General features: G+C 40.7%; 1 protein-coding gene and 1 long non-coding RNA gene across 2 annotated transcripts in view; both read left to right on the top strand.

The window, feature by feature from the left end:
* Nucleotides 1-2,598: 2,598 nt before the first annotated feature.
* On the top strand, nucleotides 2,599-3,626 carry LOC139028899 (uncharacterized). Its single transcript, XR_011481115.1, has 3 exons — nucleotides 2,599-2,686; nucleotides 3,103-3,175; nucleotides 3,365-3,626. It is a non-coding gene; the product is annotated as an uncharacterized lncRNA (long non-coding RNA).
* Nucleotides 3,627-4,895: 1,269 nt separating this feature from the next.
* Nucleotides 4,896-15,652, top strand: part of LOC111974395 (SH3 and multiple ankyrin repeat domains protein 2-like) — a 176,940-nt gene continuing 166,183 nt past the window's right edge. The window contains exon 1 of the mRNA XM_070447184.1: nucleotides 4,896-5,105. Within this exon, the coding sequence (XP_070303285.1) occupies nucleotides 4,902-5,105 (204 nt within the window). The 5' untranslated portion in view covers nucleotides 4,896-4,901. The remainder of the gene's footprint in view (nucleotides 5,106-15,652) is intronic.

Here is a 15,652-nt window from a genome sequence, read left to right as displayed (position 1 = left end):
CATTTTTGTTAGTAGGCCAATTTAAACTGAGAGAATTGTACAAACTGCCCAGTAGCCTAAAATTGAGAGAACTGCCCTGAATCTTGAATGGCTGAATCATATTTGTACTAAACCACTTTAAAGTGAGAGAAAAGTACAATCAGCCTAGTCTACAGTATAACCTATATTCTCTGTACATTAAGTACATACATACATTGCACATTTATAAGCACATCATGAACATGACTATATAGCTACAGTGATTCCTCCTTTAAAAGTTGTGTCATACTGCGGCACACCCTGCGTGCTGCTGCAGCATTCTGTGGCACGTCATTTAATTGTCAGCCATTTCTTCTGTTACTGCAAGTTATTGCTAGTTTTACCACCAGAGCACATCTTTGAGAAGCATTTGATATTATTTCGTATTGGTATTACAAGAGAATTTAAAACCTTTTTTGTAATAACATAGTATATGGGATTGATTTTCAGAAATTTGGCTTAATTAATTTGATTAATATTATGGTGTTTCCATTCAGAGAAAAATTATACATTTGTAAATTCAGACCGTTTTGCTCTCGGAGCGCACACTGGATGTTCGGGCCGAGGAGTAGGGTTGATTTGAGCGTTTTGGCCTTACAACGGCAGTCAAGCGCCCAAGCTAACGTTGGCTAGCTACTTCCAGACACAAATGAGACCACTCTGAACATTTTACTAGCCCTAGCAGAGCTGATAAGGCCGTCGTTTTGAAGTAATCGCAAAAAAACAGGCCTTATTTTAGTGTATTTTTCACCCTGCCAGCTCCTATTAGTTCTATTGAGCACTGTGGCACCAACTCGCCTTCCGAACATTCTATTCCCAGCTTATTGTTCAACGTCACAATGCCTGCTTTGCTATTGTTTGCAATGAGACCTGCTTACGTTGTTTTATAGTTAAAATGTAAACAACAAAAATAATATTGGAACTCTGCGGTCTTCCTATTGTTTCCTATGGGGGAAATATAGACATGTCTGTCTATTTTGGCAAATATCTCGCAATGTGTATGTTTAGTTTTTTCGGTCGGGTCGGGTGTAACTGGTGTGAAATGGCTAGCTAGTTAGCGGGGTGCGCTAGTAGCATTTCAATCGGTGACGTCACTCGCTCTGAGACCTGGAAGTAGTTGTTCCCCTTGCTCTGCAAGGGCCGTGGCTTTTGTGGAGCGATGGGTAACGATGCTTCGAGGGTTGCTGTTGTCTATGTGTGCAGAGGGTCCTTGGTTCGAGCCCAGGTAGGGGCAAGGAGAGGGACGGAAGCAAAACTGTTACACAGGCACAATTTTAATCAGGAAAATCTCCTCTTTGTATGTAAGTCTTGACAGCGAGCTCATTTGTCATCAATCGCTAGACCATAAATAGTTAGAAGTTTAAAATGTTTCCCTACTTTTTCATTACACAGACATAAGCACAGTTGACACCATCGAGGTGCGGATGTTTACTTTCTACACAAGTCGTTTTTTTTCTAGTTTCGTCCGACGAACAGATTGTCGTGGTAAAATAAAAAGTGATACATTTTTTATGGAATTCTAAGCATCGCTCCAGTCAAAACCTGCTCTGCGAACGTTCGATTCCATTTATTTGCTATGGGCTCGCGCTAGTGTTCCAGTTTAGCCAACATTCTTAAGCCGTTTTTCAGCCTTGGGTGAATTTTTGACTCGTTGTATTGTCCAGCCTATAGATAGCCAGAGCCAATTTACGAAAGCATCCGAATGTCCATTGAGAAAGCACAAAGACTACATCATTTGGCTAAGCTAAGAATGACGGGAATAATCAAGTCAATAAACATTGGGTAGTTAGATAGCCTATAGTTAATATACTGGCAAGTTTGATGTATAACTACAAACGTTAATTAGCTAGCTAACATACCGATACATACTGCTGTAATAATATGCTATGTCGTTCGTAAGGACAGCGTAGCTAACAAATTGTCAGCCAACATAACGTGTAAGGTAACTTATTTGAAAAGTCAGTACTTTATTACATTGAGTAGCAAGCTACCCCTTGGTCGTTAGGGCAAATCTGGTCTGTGATAGGAGAGGGGGTTCACACCTAGCTCAGCTATTAGACTATTCTTTAGTAAAGGTTAAATAGTCTATTGTTCAGCTATTAGCCCTCCTCCCCAACTTGCAACAAATAGCTGTTCCCATCTCATTCCTTTCCCTCTTCCACGCGTCATCATTCTGCTCCTGAGTGGCTCGCTTGTGGGTGTTCTGGCAGGATATGGCAGCATCTTCGGTTGTGCGTCAAGACTTCTGCATACATTAGCACGTTTGTATGAAGGTGTAGTTATTCACAGACAAATTGTTATGTGCTATGGAGGTACATTTGTGTTTTTTTGTCGAGAGCAAAACCTTTTTTATTTTCAGTCAAAAAGAATTGTTCTGAAAGCAACTTTTTCCGACACAAAGGAAGTCAAAGCGGACACCTACGAAGATGACATCTCAGGTAAGCAGCACTGGGCTGTATTGACGTATCCTAAAAATGATATCTGCTGCTGAAGATTGAACGGTCATATCTCAGTTATTGCTTTCATATCCATAAAAAATAAGCTGTTTTCTTTACTTTCAGACAGCGAGCTGATCAAGGGGTCGAAAATGTTGATATTGCCAGATGTTCACTGCCCGAGGAACAGGCCGTGGAAGCTTTATTGCTGGCAAAAGTGTCCATAACCAGAGGTAATTAAACTGTTCTGTGTTCTTTTTCTCCATCTCTGCCTGTCTTGTTGTACATGGAACGTTTCTCACATGCATTAATTTAAAAAAACTTAAGATGTCAGCTGCTAATTTTCAGATTTACACCACATAAACACAGTCATTTTCACTGGACTATCTGTTGCTGCCAAGTCATGATTTGGTGGTGAGACACATAGCCCTCTATATTTAAATGTTTCAGGTACACTCCGATAGGTGTCTGCGTCACATACAGTATCTTCTATTGACATTATCTTCTATTGTTTGTCCTCATGTGTCTGTTTTTCAGCATAAAGTACTCTGTAGCCACTTAGTGTGGACACCAGGTGAGACCACACACACACAAAACCAGTCTCTCTTCTTCATTTCATCCCTCTCCTCCTTCTCCCTAAATCCTCTAGGTTATATCAGCTGTTTTGGTGAACCCCTCCCGCATCTCAACTGGCTGACAAAGAGGGCACAGCATGATCATAGGTGAGATGTCACTTGGTCGGGTCAACAGGAAGTATTATTAAAGAGATGCTTTACATTAAATACAGACAGAGATGTAGTAGTCCCAGAGTTAATGATCCAAAGTCAGTTTTGCATTTCACCTCCTGATTTAAGATGACTGACTGTGTTAGAATAAAAAAACAAGGCTTAATCATGCTCTCTCATCTGCAGGTATGTTTTGATGTGAGAGAGGAAGCCAGTCCCGTCATCGCCACCTCACCCGCTCTTAAGATAACCTTCGGGCCAACTGGGGGCCCAAGGCTGGTTAGGAGACACCGCAATTGTGATGAACTGAGAATATTAGGGTAGCACTGTAATTCATGAATCATATGCTGTCTGCCGCTGTTCTTACCTCTTTCCCTTTGTCTTCTACACCTCTCTCCCCACCTCGTCTTTCTTCCTCGTTTCATAATGCACACCATATGTGCATTGAAGTACAGATTGAACTTGTATTTTTAATATTACAATTATCATAATTATAATGAATTTATGTATGTATAACACCTGGATAATGAACTTCTTTCAATAAAGCGTTTCACATTCTCCACTGGTTGAAATTAAGTATCTCATTGAAATACTATCCTGTGTCCTCAGATTAATGCAGATGAAGGGAGTTAGATATGCATAGTTTTTTCTTCTTCTGTATATATGAATTACAAATCAATCATGTTTCTAGTCTACTGTATAGTTACAATGTGTAATCATTGATGTCCCAGGAGCAGGATTGGTAAACACTGTTGAAGTGTATAATTGTAATACATACATGCAGACACACAGTTTGATATGACTGAAAAAGTATGTCTCAGATATTCATACCTGAACCGCACCTTTATTTGCCAAGGAAGAGTACATGATCAGTGAATCTACACATCCATAGGCATACAGTTATTTTTATCCTCCACTACACAATAAGCAAGTAAATAGTTAGCTAGCTATGTTACTTCAGCTGCATTGCAAGGCAAGCTTACACAATTGTACATTCAATTTGCAGTAAATGCTTTAGCTAGCTAGATTCTTTACATCCACTGTTTCACAAGACGACAGCCTGGTTTGCTGGTTTTCTCAGGAGTCACTAAAACATTAAACAACACGAATTACAAATTCATTCTCCTAACACTAGCTAGCTGGCTAATGTTAGCTAGTCAGATAACTTGCTAAATAGCGATTTTCGTAAATTAACTTTATGACAAAAAAATATGCACAAACGTTTGCCTCTACATTAACTAACATATTCCTCTCAATTGTCATTTTTTTGCTTGACTCGTTATGACGTTCTAACAACTGACATCTGGTTCCACCGTAATGTTTTGTCAGCCATCTTTGTCAGCCACAAGGCAAGGGTGGCTCGAGGCAAAATTCGTCATTGGAACCACTCGATATGATTGGTCATATAAAAACCTTGGGACCCAAATGCATAATGAGTGCTCTAACTCCTCCTTGTGGTTGTCTGGAGCAATGAAGCCGTGACGCTGGGTACCTCTAAGTGCAAGCTCGCAACTTTTAAAGGAGGAACCACTGTATATAGAGCATTATTAGAGCTTATATTAGAGCTTATCTTCTAATGTCATATTTTCACTTAGTCATGTATTGATGTCAATGGGAGAGAGACTAAGTGAAAATGTAGGATTCGTCTCAAAGTCGTTTTTTCTAAGTTGTTTACTCATAGTTTTTTACTCCTCCAAAGCTGAATTCGTCTGGCCTACTGACTATGCCCCGGAGTCCCACGTCCAGTGAGGATGAGATGGCCCAGAGCTGTTCTGACTACTCCGAGGACTCCGCCTCTGACAGCTCCCGTGAGGAGACCATCTACGAGACCATAAGAGCCACCGCTGAGCCGACCCCCAGACGCATGGACGACATACACACTCACTCCCTGGTTGTCCGCATCCTCATCCCCGACCTGCAGCAGACAGTGAGTGTGTGTGTGTGTGTGGGTGTTCGTGCGTGTGTATGCTTGCCTATGTTTACTCAGGAACGCGCAAAGGAGTTGTATGTTAATTTGAGTCAGAAAGACCATAATGTTTGATGTACCAACTTATGGGTTACCTTTGGAGGGTTTTTTACACCCATTTTTAAAGGATAGAACTGTTTAATCCTAGACTCATAGACTGACTCAAAGGGTTTTTAATGTCTGGATTGCAAAAGAAGTTCAAGTGATGAAGTCTTAGATTACACTTGTTAGCATCCTCTCTCTCTCATTTCCCTTTGCTATAATACCTTTGATTTAAGCCAGCTCTGGCCATCCATTATCCTGGCTGTGTTGCATCCTTTCGCCTGGCGGAGAACACACGTTGTGTGAATGATCTGTGGGCGTTGACATATACTTTTTTTCTATAGGGGAAGCTTCTATCAACCCTTGTTTCGTAATAGAAAAAATAAGGCAGTGGGGTGTGTGTATCTCGCAAATTTATGGGGACATGCATATCGCTCTGCATTCCTCTCTTACTACCAGACCTGGGTTCAAATACTATTTGAAATCATTTCAAATACTTGAGCTGGGATTGATTGACATGCGTGTTGCAATGGAACCAATAGAATCGCTGCAAAACTATAAGTCTGGCACTCCAGGCAGGTTAAAGCAAACGCTAAAAGTATTTTAAAGATTTCAAATAGCATTTGAAGCCAGTTCTGCTTAATATCTGCTTAATTGTTTTTGTATTTTTGTGTTTCTTGTGCTCCCTCCTTTGATTTATGTAATTCTGTCACTAACTCCTTAACTTGCTGCTTAATTGAAATCAATCTCTTTTTGACAACATCCCTTTTGATTAAAAATAAATAATCCATACATGTTTGCCCATGAAGTGGTCGGAAATTGACTTTAAGGACCTGAATGCCCAAAATTTCAGGAGATAAAGGTGCTCAAAGTTTACCCATTTTTCCAACACTGGGAAATATAAATGGTTGAGTTTGATATTATTCAAAAGCTTATCAACAGGGTTGTCAAACTATTGTCTTGAAAAATAAGTCACGATTTGTTTTACCTTTAACCCTTTCACACGTACCATCACACGGGTGTGTCATTCGAAACTGACCGTTCCAAATGAGCGTTCTAATCACACGGGTGTGATCGTACGCTTCAGGGACCACTGTAGAACGATCACACCCTTGTGATTAGAACGCTCATTTGGAACGGTCAGTTTCGAATGACACAACAGAATTTGAGCTGGCCACACTTTTTTCAGAAACTATTTACACAAAAACAGTCCTTACTAAGTTATGTCCAGAATGTGAGCAGTTTATTTTTGGATGCAATGTTCAGATATTCACAGAAGTAGCTATAGCATAACATAATCATCCTAACCGGAAAAATGTAGGCTACATTTGTGCTAGCACTGAGGAAAGATTGACGCAAAACAAGCGGTCATATTTTCTAACTCTCGGCTGACAAACTACAATATGAATTAGCTAATAGCAATTACTATGTATAATTAATCACATCACGGGTGAGCTCACCATTGATCAAAATAATTAAAACACTTTCTAGAAATCAAAAGTAATCTGACGATTAGTTTCAGTGCGCATCCATGGTTTTTTCACCTCACAGAAACTAAAGATAAGAGAAGACAAGATGAGTTTGGTCTGTTTATAGTATGCATGTTGAAGGGGTGTGTCGTCCACCATCGTTCATATACCACATTCACTTCCTGAAGTTCTCAAAAAATGAGTGAACCCTTACTCACCTCATTTTGTTATAGCATCTTTGGTCCGACAGACGAGCAAGTGAAACCCAGAATGCATTGTATGTCAACAAACATGGCTCCACACACACAGCTGGAATTAGCTTAGCTCATCATAATCAGTACAACCTTCAAAAAAATATTTTACACACATACTATGTGCCCATTACAATCTATGCAAAAATCCGAATGCATGATTTATCACCGGTAATTGAAAAACGTGAATAAAATAGTAAATATATGAATAGCACACAAAACATTTGAGTGATTTATTGATACAAATGGCGCGTGCAGGCAGTCAATCACCTAACCTCTCACTCCCACTGAGCCATTCAGTGTTGTTGTTTATGTATGTAGCTAATGAGCTAAGCTGTAGCATTAGCAATGTCAAAAGGAGACAACTCAGAAATGCGAAAATTCTGGAGATTAAAAACAATTCTGACAATGAGTCTGAAAGTGAGGAATCAGATTCTGATAGTGACAGAGGACCCCTTGTCCACTGACAAAGTCCTAGTTCCATTTGAAGATGCTGGTGGTGATGGAGGCAGACCGATAGTGGATGAAGTACAGGAGTTCTGTGGTAGCTGGAAGGCTGCCAGCCATTTCAACCCTCCTGGCCCTGCTGTTTGTGTTGATGAGTCCCAGTCTGGAGTGCAACGCCCCTTGCCATTTCCATCTGAGGCAGAGTGCTTCAAGTTGTTTCTGACAGAAGAGCTGGTGGGAGACATAGTAGAGACCGATTTGCCACCCTCTTTTCCCAAGACTGCTTTCTAGTTCTGCTGCTATGACTGCATTTCATCAACAACACTACTTCCATCCTAAATGACCCGTTACACAAAATAAGAAATGTCAACAGCATACAGCAACCATGTCGGCCACAGGGAAGGTGGACCACCTGACGGGAGAGAGAAACAAACCAGACAGAGAAACATAAAATCAGAGTGCGTGCTTGACTGTAACCTCAAAATGGGGGCAGTGGATAAGGCTGACATGATAAACAGCTTTGTGGAATGTACTCAGAAAACGACCAAGTGGTATAAGATATTTTTCAATTTTTCCCAAATTCAACATGCCAATACTTCTGATGCAATTAGCATTGTTTTACAGAGCTAATAGAATAATGTAGCTACCTACATAAGCACGATTGAATATAACACCATAAAAAGGTTATGACATGAGTAACGTTACCTCGCGTGTCCGCGGTTATAAGGAATATACACAAATATATTACGCTCCATACACACAGAGCGCTACAGTAGAAACGGTATAACACGACACACAGAAACTATTATAACGTAATGAGGCACTTGCTTTGATAGAAACGCCGTCTGGATTTGAAGATGGGTGTCTGTAGTGACGCCTCTAGCACTGAGACGCTGTGCCACCTGGGAGTCATAAGGCCAGGGTAGCTTCAAAATACAACACATGCTAATACTTCCCTGACGCAATTAGCATTGTTTTCCAGAGTTAATAGAAGAATGTAGCTAGCTACCTAAGCATTGAGTATAACACCATAAAGGTTATGAAATGAGTAACGTTACATCGCGTGTCAGCGGTTATAAGGAATATACACAAACATTATGCTACAGTAGAAATGACATGCATAAACTATTATAACCTAATAAGGCACTTACTTTGATAGAAACGCACACATTTCCAAAGTTATTATTGGTAATGAAAACAACTTGGATTGCGATGCAGGCAACAGATGGAAAATATGGACACTTGTATGCAGGACGGCAGATGAGCAAATGTCTGTGCAGACTTGAACTGCACAAACAATTAAGAAGTGTTTGGGGAAGTTTGTCCGGGTCAGAAATGTCCAAAAAATTAATTGGTCCGCAAAAGTAAAAATGGCTACTTTTATGGGAATGAGGCGGAACACGCCTCAATTCAAACTGTTATTAGAAGAAAAAAAACTTGTTAGAAAATTATTTAAAGTTGACAAGTTGAAAACAACCTATAAATAAAAACAGGCTGCGTGCTTTGGTTTGAGGGCAGCGTGGATTAAATGTATTGTTACGTAACAATCACATTCTGGAATGGAGAGAATGTTCTAATATCACGTGCATAAAAAAAACTCACGCTGGGGCGACCGTTAGAGATATTTGGAACTCACGGAACTAAAGTAAATTATCTAAAAACACATAAATTTAGATTTTTTTCATATTCGCATATGTTGTAGCTTAGACCATACTTTTCATCATCTGACATTTTTGTGTTGTGGCCGCCATCGGTTGAGACACAACATGCTCTTGAATACAGTGTGGGTATAATTTTTGTACATTTATCAGCCAAAACGTGATACCCACCCTGTATTCAAAAGCATGTTGTGTCTCAACTGATAGCGGGCACAACACAAAAACCTCAAACGATGTAAAATAGGTTTTAAGCTACAACATATGCAAAAAAAAAAAAAAAAGTTTGCCCGTTTTTAGATAATTCACTTTTAAATGAAAAAAAATGACATAAAAAAAGATAGTTTGGACAGCCCTATTTGTAAGCTTTTAAATTATATCAATCTCCACCGTTTATCTTTTCCAGTCATGAAGACATGGATGTCTTCTGGCATGGTGGGGTTTGCAAAATAGGTCAACATTGAGCACCTTTATCTCCTGAGTGTTTTGGAATTCAGGTCCAAAAAGTAACTTTCTGAGTACTTCTACAATGGGCAAATATTTATGGAAGGTTTGTTCAAATCAAAAGGGGTGCTCTCAAAAAGTAATTGAATTAAAATGGATTTACCCAAAAGAGATATTGGTCTCAATAGGACTTCCCTGCTTAAAAATAAAGTTTAATTATTATTATACATTTTTTAATCAATGTAGGCACTAGCTCTTCTACTGGTCCAATGAAAGTAGTGGGGTAGGAAGATGTAAGTGATATACAGTACATGAGCAGAGAGATTGATTGCATATTGAATTTAATAATTTTTAAGGCTAACTGTACGTCAAACCCTTAGTTGAACCCACACTGTCATAGAAAGCATGACATAACACATGAACTTAGATTACATTGGATTGTTAACCTTTACATTTTACGGTATGTTAAATCCCACGCTTTCATAACACATGACATTATATGATGACATTTCAAACTGGTATCTCATGGATCTAGAAGCGCTATTGAATGTTGGTGGCTTTAGATTGAGTTTTTAGATGATATTTGTTGGTAGAAGTATTTGGGGGGGTTCCAGTGACATTTGTGAATGTACAGTGGGGCAACTTAAGTGGGGCACTTAAAAAGATGAGAGAGGCCTGTAATTTTCATCATAGGTACACTTCAACTATGACAGACAAAAGTAGGGGAAAAAATCCAGAAAATCACATTGTAGGATTGTTAATGAATTTATTTGCAAATGATGGTGAAAAATAAGTATTTGGTCACCTACAAACAAGCAAGATTTCTGGCTCTCACAGACCTGTAACTTCTTCTTTAAGAGGCTCCTCTGTCCTCCACTCGTTATTAATGGCACCTGTTTGAACTTGTTATCAGTATAAAAGACACCTGTCCACAACCTCAAACAGTCACACTCCAAACTCCTCTATGGCCAAGACCAAAGAGCTGTCAAAGGACACCAGAAACAAAATTGTAGACCTGCACCAGGCTGGGAAGACTGAATCTGCAATAGGTAAGCAGCTTGGTTTGAAGAAATCAACTGTGGGAGCAATTACTAGGAAATGGAAGACATACAAGACCACTGATAATCTCCCTCGATCTGGGGCTCCACGCAAGATCTCACCCCGTGGGGTCAAAATGATCACAAGAACGGTGAGCAAAAATCCCAGAACCACACGGGGGGACCTAGTGAATGACCTGCAGAGAGCTGGGACCAAAGTAACAAAGCCTACCATCAGCAAGGGCATTGAAGATGAAACGTGACTGGGTCTTTCAGCATGACAATGATCCCAAACACACCGCCCGGGCAACGAAGGAGTGGCTTCGTAAGAAGCATTTCAAGGTCCTGGAGTGGCCTAGCCAGTCTCCAGATCTCAACCCCATAGAAAATCTTTGGAGGGAGTTGAAAGTCCGTGTTGCCCAGCAACAGCCCCAAAACATCACTGCTGTAGAGGAGATCTGCATGGAGGAATGGGCCAAAATACCAGCAACAGTGTGTGAAAACCTTGTGAAGACTTACAGAAAACGTTTGACCTCTGTCATTGCCAACAAAGGGTATATAACAAAGTATTGAGAAACTTTTGTTATTGACCAAATACTTATTTTCCACCATAATTTGCAAATAAATTCATAAAAAATCCTACAATGTGATTTTCTGTATTTTCTTTCCTCATTTTGTCTGTCATAGTTGTAGTGTACCTATGATGAAAATTACATCCCTCTCTCATCTTTTTAAGTGGGAGAACTTGCACAATTGGTGGCTGACTAAATACTTTTTTGCCCCAATGTATATTCCCTTCAATATTCATCATAATTATGTAATAGATATTTCATACATGTCTTACAAATTCATTGTAAATAATCTGTATGTATGTGAAACACTGAACTACATTTATTTGGAAGGAATTTGCAATATAAAAAAAGTGCGTTTGTCTGACTTGATTCCCTAGTCCTAAAGCATATTGTTGTCCAATTGTGAATATTTTTTATTTATTTAGTGGCCAAGTGTTTTTTTATTTTTACCACAGCAATGTGAATTGGAACAGTTCTCCGTAACAGACTATGTGTCCAGGATAGTGGGTATTCCTTTGATGCGTTTGAGAATTTCCTTGGCAGGCAGGATAAAAGGCAAGCATTAGGCTACGAATTGATAAAGAGAGAGAGAGAGAGAGAGAGAGAGTGTACAGCAGGAAAGGGTGGCCACAGCACTCAAGGGAGTGATTGAAAAAGCTTCTTTCACTTTCCCCAACGCACAAGTGGTTATCGCCACCATGCTACCACGAAAGACGTTCACCCTGCTACCATACAGAGGGTAAACGCAAGCATTTCCCATGACTGTGCCTCAAAACCAAATGTTTACCTGGCCCACCGTACCCCATCCTGGACTTGAACAGCCTTTATGACCAGGTCCACCTCTACAAACCAGCAGTCCCTACTCTTGCAAGGACCCTAAAAGACATTGCCCACAAACGCAGCCCCAGCACCTCACACAGGAGCAACAGAGCATCGGACAGCCCGCCCAGACCAGCAAGGCCCCCCACCTGCACCTAGAGGACCCACGCCGAGAGGACCCACACCAAGAGGACCTACATCCAGACCACAGCACCACCAATGACTTATCAGTGTCCCAAGCTCTGCTCATATAATCCCTACCATTGTGTCACCGAGTTGTCGTAGTGCTGCTGCAAATGTACATTGTCCCAAGGGCATTGGCAGTCATAATGTAAATAACCTAATTTATGTCCCTCTAACTCCCCTGAATGCCCCCTGTCAATCGTACAGCTACTGTATGCTGTCATCATGCGCCTATGAACCTGAGTTATACTGCAGAATACCTGACCACTGTGACTTACCCAAAATTAAGAAAATACTTGACCATGTGCAGACTCAGTGAGCATAGCCTTGCTATTGAGAGAGGTCGCCACATGATAGGGTCACACATCAGACCTGGCTTTTCGAGAGAAGACAGGCCATGTGCCCACTGCCCACAAAATGAGGTGGAAACTGAACTGCCCTTCCTAACCTCCTGCCGAATGTATGACCACATTAGAGACATATATTTCCCACAAATCACACAGACCACAAAGAATTTGAAAACAAATCAAACATTTGTTCTCCCATCTCCTCTGTGGAGATGGGAGAACCTTCCAGAAGGTCAACTATCTCTGCAGCACTCCACCAATCAAGCCTTTATGGTAGAGTGGCCAGACGGAAGCCAATCCTCAGTAGAACGCACATGACAGCCCATTTGGAGTTTGCAAAAAGGCACCTAAAGGAGACTCAGACCATGAGAAACAAGATTCTCTAGTCTAATGAAACCAAGATTGAACACTTTGGCCTGAATGCCAAGCATCACGTCTGGAGGAAACCTTGCACCATCCCTACTGTGAAGCATGTTGGTGGCAGGATTGTGCTGTGGGGATGTTTTTCAGTGGCAGGGACTGGGAGACGAGTGAAAGATGAACGGAGAAAAGTGCAGAGAGATTCTTGATGAAACCTTGGTCCAGAGTGCTCAGGACCTCAGACTGGGGCGAAGGTTCACCTTCCAACAGGGCAACAACCCTAAGCACATATCCAAGACAATGCAGGAGTGGCTTCGGGACAAGTCTCTGAATGTCTTTGAGTGGCCCAGCCAGAGTCCGGACTTGGACCCGATCAAACATTTCTGGAGAGTCCTGAAAATCGCTGTGCAGTGACACTCCCAATCCAACCTGACAGAGCATGAGAGGATCTGCAGAGAAGAATGGGAAAAACTCCCCAAATACAGGTGTGCCAAGCTTGTAGCTTCATACCCAAGAAGACTTGAGGCTGTTAACGCTGCCAAAGGTGCTTCAACAAAGTACTGAGTAAAGTGTCTGAATACTCACGTAAATGTTATTTTTCAGTTTTTATTTTGTATTAAATGTTCCAAAGAATCTAAAAACCTGTTTTTATTTTATCATTATGGGATATTGTGTGTAGATTGATGAGGAAAAAAATATATTTAATCAATTTTAGAATAAGCCTGTAATGTAACAAAATGTGGAAAAAGTCCTATCAATGGGAAACATGTTGTTGGAACTATGGAACGGTTGTGACTGTTTATGGTTAGGGATAGGTATAGAGGGGAGGGTTTACGGTAGGGGGGAGGGGGCGAATGGGCCACTTAGTGGGCGGAAATCTTTGGGGTCAATTTGTGTTGACCTACATCTGAGCCTGATGCAATTGTGATGTCATTAACTTACAGTACAAGACCACCCACATAAGTACAGTACAGTCCAGTACAAGACCACCCACATAAGAGCTTCTGAAAGGAGGCGGTTTTGTACCCTATAGTGTTGAATGAATCAAAGTACTGGGATTATCTGTTCCTCCTCTCTCATATATATTCAAATTACTTAACTTACTTATTAGGTTGAATTACCATTTGTTAATTTTGAGTCATAATTGACTCATTGTATTAGAATGGGCTTGTGGTGGCACTGGAGGATTTCGTTAGATCGGTTTACTGCTTGGTGACTGTAGTTGTAACATCAGTGGGCTGTGTGTGTGTGTTATCGAGAGAGAGAGAGAGACCATCCATTGTAAAAACATCCCATGTCTATTTATGTTCCCTTTTGTACTATTTTCACATCGTTACAACACTGTATACAGCCATCATGTGACATTTGAAATGTCTCTATTCTTTTGGAGAGGAAAAATGTGCATAATGTTTACTGTACATTTGTTGTTTATTTCACTTTTGTTTAATATCTATTTCACTTGCTTTGGCAATGTAAACATACGTTTCCCATCCCAATAAAGCACTTTGAATTGAAGAGAGGATTACATGTATGTTGACGTATTACCCAGTGACAAACTACCTCTGCTTTTTCTTTCTATTCGATTCTCTTTCTCCATCCCTATACCACGCCTGCTGGGGTTGCACTTCAAACCCATTTCAGCCATTTCACTGTTCAATAGCTACTTCGCTATTTTATAACGTTTCTCCTGTTATGTTACCGTTCCATTTCATGACATTTAAAAAAAAAACACTTTAGTCATTTAGCAGACGCTCTCATCTAGATTTGACTTACAGTATTGAGTTTTACACATTTTCATACTTTTTTCGTACTGGCCTCTTGTGGGAATCGAACTTGTGGGAATATTTTATTTTATTTTTGACTTGAACCCACAACCCTGGCGTTGCAAGCGCCATGTTTTACCAACTGAGGCACACAGGACCACATTACGTAAAGTTTCTCCTGAAACCTTTCTATTTACTGTTCTGAGATGCACTCCTGATGAAGCTGGGGCATAATGTAACATGATGGAGATGTACGAGCAAAGTAACATACTGTACTGTTGCAATGGTCCTCAGCCAGGCAGAAACAGCCCATTGTCTCTCCACAGACAGGTACCAGACATCTGTTCCTGTACACTATCCTTCCCTCCATCCCTCCATCTCCTCCTCACCTACTTTCTGCCAGCCAGGAGGGATTATGGGTAGAGTTCAGAGAGTGTTCATCAGCCTCAGTCTTTATCACAGGCACAGGTCCACTATCACCAGCTGAGCAGCAGATCCGGAGGTGAACACACAAACACACACACACACACACACAGAGACAAACACAAACAAACAAACGCTGAATGACACGGCCCGTGGCCCATAATCCTCTCTGATTCAGCCAGGTCTGGCAGATGCAGCTGTATTGCTTGTTTGTTCAGCTCTGAGGTAATCTGGCTGGGTGCAGGAGAGGGGTCAGTGGGGTGGTGTGGTGTGACTGTCATGCTGTACCTGCGCCATAGCTGAGGTTGTGACACTGTGTGGCACTTAGAGAAGATGTGGGAAATGTGTTTGTATGGGTAAGTGTTTGTATGGGAAATGTTTTTTAAAGGGATAGTTCACCCAAATTACAAAATTATATTGGTTTCCTTACCCTGTAAGCAGTCTATGGACAAGGTATGATAGCAATCCATACTTTGCTTTAGTTTCCCTGGCAGTTTCCACATGCTAATGTTTAAGCATTTGTGGCACAAATCCCATTCAAGTTATGATATTAGCATTTTTTCGAATCATCTATAAGTGAGTTTGTTGAGCTTCACAAACAATGTTAGATACTTTCGGATGATGTGGACATGATGAGCAAAAAATTCTAAGATCGGTCCCATGACTTGAATGGGATTTGTGCCACAAATGCTAAAA

The sequence above is a fragment of the Salvelinus sp. IW2-2015 genome, linkage group LG15, assembly GCF_002910315.2.
Source record: "Salvelinus sp. IW2-2015 linkage group LG15, ASM291031v2, whole genome shotgun sequence".
NCBI lineage: Eukaryota > Metazoa > Chordata > Actinopteri > Salmoniformes > Salmonidae > Salvelinus > Salvelinus sp. IW2-2015.
This window is presented reverse-complemented; position numbering and strand designations above follow the sequence as displayed.